Raw genomic sequence first — 5903 nt, 5'->3', positions numbered from 1 at the left:
GAGAAAATTCCTTTTCTGCAAGTTTTATTTATTTTGTGTGCACACATCTCCTTCCCCCTCCAGTAATCCGCATGGGCATTCAAACCAGGCGGGACAGAGAGCACCATCACGCTGGCTTTTCTGAGACGGATTACCGCACTGAAACGCCACGAGGCAGAGAGTAGATACCCTCACTGAGCATAAAATGCCGAAGAGACGACCGACCCTTCCAGGAGTTTGTCCCTGTACCGTAACACAGTCACGGGCAGGACACCTCAAGGGGAAGGAAACGTGGCTGTCCCTTCTCAAACAAATTATTCCGTAGCTGACAAAGCCCCGGATGCGGTTCAGGATCGATGGCTCCGAACACGTCTTGCTGGCTTGGGCCAGCTGCAGCCTGCGTCCCTCGCCGGCCAGGCACGGCCGAGAGATCCCAGGCTGAGACTCGGGTCGGCTCTCGCAGACCGGTGACATTTCTCACGACTGTCCCACGCGTTGTGTTCCCCAGGAGGTGAAGAACCCTCTGTTCCCGAAATGGCTGTCACACGCTGCACAGATTTCTTCCCGTTACGCACAATTCAAAGGGATTCAGTTGAAGGCTGTTGCTCGTTTTACTGTCAGGCATGCTGTCCGCGGGGACGGCGGCCAAACTCCAAATGTCCGTGTGCCTCTGGTGCTCCGTGGTGTCAAGATCAGGCGAGCTGCGTGAATTCCCTTATAAATATTTGAGATGCCAAGACAACGCCTTGCTTCAGAGTCAAACGCAGAAAATTTTAATTTCAAGCTGTTTAAAACCATATTACCAAGACCGAATAACTGCCTTTTCTCCAATTTAGAAAAACAAAACCAAACCAAACCAAACCCACCAAAACGCATCATGACTGAAACCGAATTAAAAACTGAAAGAGATGCTGACGATCCCCCCTCTTTGCCCAGATGACATGGCAAAAATGGGCGACCCAGATTAAAGCCTTGTCTCTGCTCCAGAGGGAGAACAGGGGGAAGCGGAGGGAGCTACGGCCGAACTCCTTTCCCGTCTCCAAAGACCCTCCACGGACTCGCAGTGGGTCTGTGCCCTACGCGAGTTTTGGCAGGCGGGTAAAGGATGAACTGGGCGGATGGGACACGGCCCGTTCAGGAAATCATCGGTTCCTGCATTACGTGAGCCCTGAAAATAATTCTCCGCTCGCTCAAAGTTTGCAGCTTGTTTAGAATATTACGAAGCCACGGGAACGTTAAGGATCCGGGAGCATCGCTTCCAGACAGCGGGAGGTAAGATCCTCAAAGCGTTTCTGAACGTCTCTTTTCAGCTCACTGCCAGAGACACTCATATCCGCCGCCGTTCAGAGAGACACAGCTCCGGTGCGCCAATGACAGTGGGCTGAAAAAAGCGTATTATTGTAGATCATTTACATAGGAACTCTTCATGGTCAGATGGATACCGTAATAAACCGCGGTACTCCTGTGATTAAGGGCTTTGCGGCACTTTTAAAGCTCGCAAGCCACTCGCTAATGTTTTTATTCACTCTACATTACAGTAACATTTTTTAAACAAGTCTTTTTATTACAGGTAGCGTGTAAAATACATATATACGGTTTTTACTGGTAACTGTTACTTTCATAGAGTGGTGTCCCACTGCCAGATCGCACTGCAGTGTTTGTAATACGGACAGCAAAGTGCAGAGCAGACTCAAACGCGCTCTTCCAGTGCTCTCGGGGACGGCAGAATATTCTGAGCTGGCACTTGTTTCTCACCGAGGAATGAGAAATCACAGCGATGCCGGGCGGGAGACCTGTTACACCAGTGACCAGAGAATTCGCTCCTTGGGTGGGAAATCATCTTACTGTTTTCCAAAGATTGTGCCCAAAAATATTTAATAAACCGGTACACGTCCACGAGCCTGTTGTTCACTTTTTTCTCCTTCTGCTGACAAGTTGTTAAAGCGCGTCTATCCTCTCTGGTCCCTCGGCTCAGTTATGGGAACGGACTAATCTCTGCGCTGAATCTCTTGTTTACGCAGCACCAGGAAGAGCAGTATGGAGGAATACTGTCACGCTGAAGTATACGCGGTACCTTACGCGGGTACAGGTGCGCAAAACACTCCAAGGACAGGAAACCGCAGAAGATGCGGTTTTGTGCAATGGATACCCCACAGATTCACGCTATCCAGGCCAAAAGAATACTGGGTGATGGGCTAGGTAGGTAAATTGCTCCTAATCAACACATTTCTCATCAACATCCCGTTCTTCCACCTAACAAAGCGATGGGAGGGGAAAACCCAACAACTGGGCTTGAGAAACCAGCGGCTCTTCTGTTCCAGTTGTTCCACGAATCCTTTCTTACCCGTGTAACGATATAGAATTTCTTCACGGAATCTCTTCGTAAATAGGAGATTCAGAGAGCAAGAAAATAATTTAGTAAGCAGGAAGACAGTGCTCCAAAAAACATATCAAAAGAGTTTCACCCTGTTTGAGCCAGTGTCTTTCCCAGGTTTATTGCCTCTGACAATCCGGGCAGCACAAACGTTCCTCATTCCCTCAAGAGCCAGACAGTCACTTCCCATAAACCTGCTCAAAACCGAGAGAAAATGGGGTGAAAGTTGTTGGGTGAAAGGGTATCTTTGGGCAGGTGCAAGTTATACAAGGTTCATCTAATTTTCAAGAGAGTCAGCAGCTACGCCGGCTGCCTCGGGAACAGCCCGACCCGCATTGCAGACGCAGCTACGTGACAGCCGGAACGGGCACTGCCGAGCGCCGGGGACGACCGGCATTCGGCCGTCAATAATTTTGGGGAGGTTTGCAGTGAAAACCACAATACTGGCGAGCGGTTAAACTGTGGGATTCAACCAAAAACGGCGATCGCCCCAGGAGCCAAGGCAGGGGGAAATCTGCTCGCCCGCGTGCTGTGCGCTCAAACGCACCGGACGGGCAGCTCTGTTTTTAACCAGCTACACCACACTCTCGGGCAAGTTAGGGGCTCGATGTGAGAAGTTATCTCTGGTGTCAAGATCTTACGCGATTTAGGAAAACAGAGCAACACATCCTAGAGAACACAGGAGCGAGGAGAAGGCAAGAGAATAAAACCACCCTTAGGGAGAGAGGCTGCAAGTCAGTCCCACAACTGATAAAACAACTGGTGCTGCTGTTTTAAGAGTAATAGCGCTGAGAGAGTTGGGGGTGTTCAGCCTGGAGAAGAGAAGGCTCCACGGAGACCTCATTGCGGCCTTCCAGTGCCTTAAGGGGCTCCAGGAGAGCTGGGGAGGGACCTTCACAAGGGCATGGAGTGATAGGACGAGGGAGAATGGCTTCAAACTGGAAGAGGAGAGATTTAGATGAGATCTGAGGGAGAAATTGTTGAGTGTGAGGGTGGTGATCCCCTGGGGCAGGTTGCCCCGAGAAGCTGTGGCTGCCCCATCCCTGGAGGTGGTCAAGGCCAGGTTGGACGGGGCTTGGAGCAACCTGGGCTGGGGGAAGGTGGCCCTGCCCAGGGCAGGGGGGTGGAACGAGAGGATCTTCAAGATCCCTTCCAACCCAAACCATTCTACGATTCTATACGCGCGTACCAGCCATCTCCACGGGCTTGAATACGGGCTGCGATTCAAAGCACAGGTCTCTATCGTCTGTCGTCCAGGAGTCATTGCGATCGAGAAAGTCTTTGTAAGACAGCTTTTCATCCATGATTTCTACTGAAATTAGAGAAGAAAATGACACAGTCAAAAGGGAAACATTAAGCTAAAATATTTAAAAGAGAGACATTCAGAGGCCAACAGGTAACATTAACTGTCAGCCAAACCAGAGACCATGAATATTCATTTTTTACTGCTTTGATCCAACTCTCCAAATATAAAGAACAGCATTAATGGGAATTGCTGCATCTTGATACACGTGTGAGATCAAGAGTGGACTCACAGACCAGAGCGCTGTCCTGTTTTCAAATGCTGGACAAGTCACGCTAACTTCTCACGCTCACCTTTAGGGAGATTTTTTCATTAACGTAAGGGTTGGAACGACCCCGAGACCCTGAACTTGTGAGGCTGAGCGAAGCTTTGAAGTCTGTCAATAGAGGAATGCTGAACACAACTTGCTCATCGGGTCACAGTGGGGAGGAGGGAAAACCAGAGCCCCTTCCTCTCCTGCCCAGGCATCGACTTGTACGCCCCGAATCACAGAATCACAGAATTTTTAGAGTTGGAAGGAACCTCTAGAGATCATCCAGTCCCACTCCCCTGCTAAAGCAGGACTGCCCGGAGCACATCCCTCAGGACTGCATCCAGGCGGGTTTTGAAAATCTCCGGAGAAGGGGACTCCCCCACCTCCCTGGGCAGCCTGTGCCACTGCTCCGTCACCCCAACCGTAAAGAAGTTCTTCCGTGTGTTGGAACGGAACTTCCTCTGTTCCAACTTGTGCCCGTCGCCCCTCGTCCTGTCACTGGGAACCACCGAGAAGAGTCTGGCTCCATCCTCCTCCAACCCACCCTTTAGATGTTTGTAAGTAGTAATAAGGTCTCCCCTCAGCCCTCTCTTCTCCAGGCTAAAGAGTCCCAGCGCTCTCAGCCTTTCCTCGTACGGGACGTGCTCCAATCCCTCAATCATCTTCGTTGCCCTTCGCTGGACTCGCTCCAGCAGTTCCCCGTCCCTCTTGAACTGGGGAGCCCAGAACTGGACACAGTATTCCAGTTGTGGCCTCCCCAGTGCCGAGTAGAGGGGGAGAATGACCTCCCTCCACCTACTGGTCACACTCAAAATTAAATTCTTCCTGGGCGCCTTTGCCCTTCAAAGCTGCCTCCCAAGGGACACTCTCAACCATGCTCCTGAACAGGCTAAAGTCTGCCCTTCGGAAGTTCAAGGTGGACTTCCGACCATATTTACAAAAACGTACGTCCCACCACAGACACACAGCACCCGTAGGATGGGTTTGCTTTCTATTTTAATAGGAAGACAAACACCAAATCATTTAAGGGAATAATTTTTCCCTAAATACCCCAAAGGTCTTTACTTGTACTTCTTTGTATTTCACACTGAAGCCTCATCTTCCCCCGGTTTACAATAAAGACAGTTCTCTGAACACATCAACACATCGAAGCCCGATGGTTTGTATCTGACCGCGGAAAACGTTACTCTTTCTTTGCCCCTGTTAAAAACAGCCGCGCTGAGACTAAGAGCCTTCAGCAATTTGAGATGTTCAAGGGTCAAGTATTCTCCTACTGAAGCCTTGGTAGGCACCTTTCACAACCTATAAACGCACGGAAATAAGGAAGGTAGACTACATTAAACGATTTCAATAAGGTTTGTCACAAGGAATATTACAAATATGCAGCTCAGCCTTCTCCTCAAGTCCTTACAAGCAGGTGGAAGATGGTTAGAAAACCAAAGCAAGAGAGCTCAGCTGTGAACTGAGACACCCTCCAGCAGCAGCACCAAGCCACGCCGTGGGCTCTCCTCTTCCTCACCTTCCACGCTTTGGTTGATTTTTTGAATTTACATCTCCACTTTGCCCCAGCCTATTCTCTTCTCCCAGTGTAGCACCCGGGGATGAACTACTGGATAAGCAAAAGCCTGTAGAATCAGAGAGTCATTGAGGTTGGAAAGGACCTTTCAGCTCGAGTCCACCCGTTACCCCAGCCCTGCCCAGCCCACCACTAACCCACGTCCCTCAGCACCGCGGCTACACGGCTTTTAAATCCCCCCAGGGACGGCGACTCCACCACTGCCCTGGGCAGCCTGTGCCACTGCTTCACAACCCTCTCCGGGAAGAAACTTTTCCTAATATACAACCTAAACATCCCCTGGGGCAACCTGAGGCCGTTCCCTCTTGTCCCATCATCCCATCGCCTGTTCCTTGGGAGCAGAGCCCGACCCCCCCTCACTGCACCCCCCTTTCAGGGAGCTGTAGAGAGCGAGAAGGTCTCCCCTCAGCTCCTCTTC

The 5903-nt window shown here is 50.6% G+C and overlaps 1 protein-coding gene across 1 annotated transcript in view; it reads right to left on the bottom strand.

Moving 5' to 3' along the window:
• MAP4 (microtubule-associated protein 4) overlaps positions 1–5903 on the bottom strand; it is a 124408-nt gene that overhangs the window by 68009 nt on the left and 50496 nt on the right. The window contains exon 4 of the mRNA XM_009885683.1: positions 3543–3665. Coding sequence (XP_009883985.1) covers positions 3543–3665 — 123 coding nt within the window. The remainder of the gene's footprint in view (positions 1–3542; positions 3666–5903) is intronic.

Source organism: Charadrius vociferus, unplaced genomic scaffold (genome assembly GCF_000708025.1).
Source record: "Charadrius vociferus isolate BGI_N301 unplaced genomic scaffold, ASM70802v2 scaffold825, whole genome shotgun sequence".
In the NCBI taxonomy this organism is placed as follows: domain Eukaryota; kingdom Metazoa; phylum Chordata; class Aves; order Charadriiformes; family Charadriidae; genus Charadrius; species Charadrius vociferus.
This window is presented reverse-complemented; position numbering and strand designations above follow the sequence as displayed.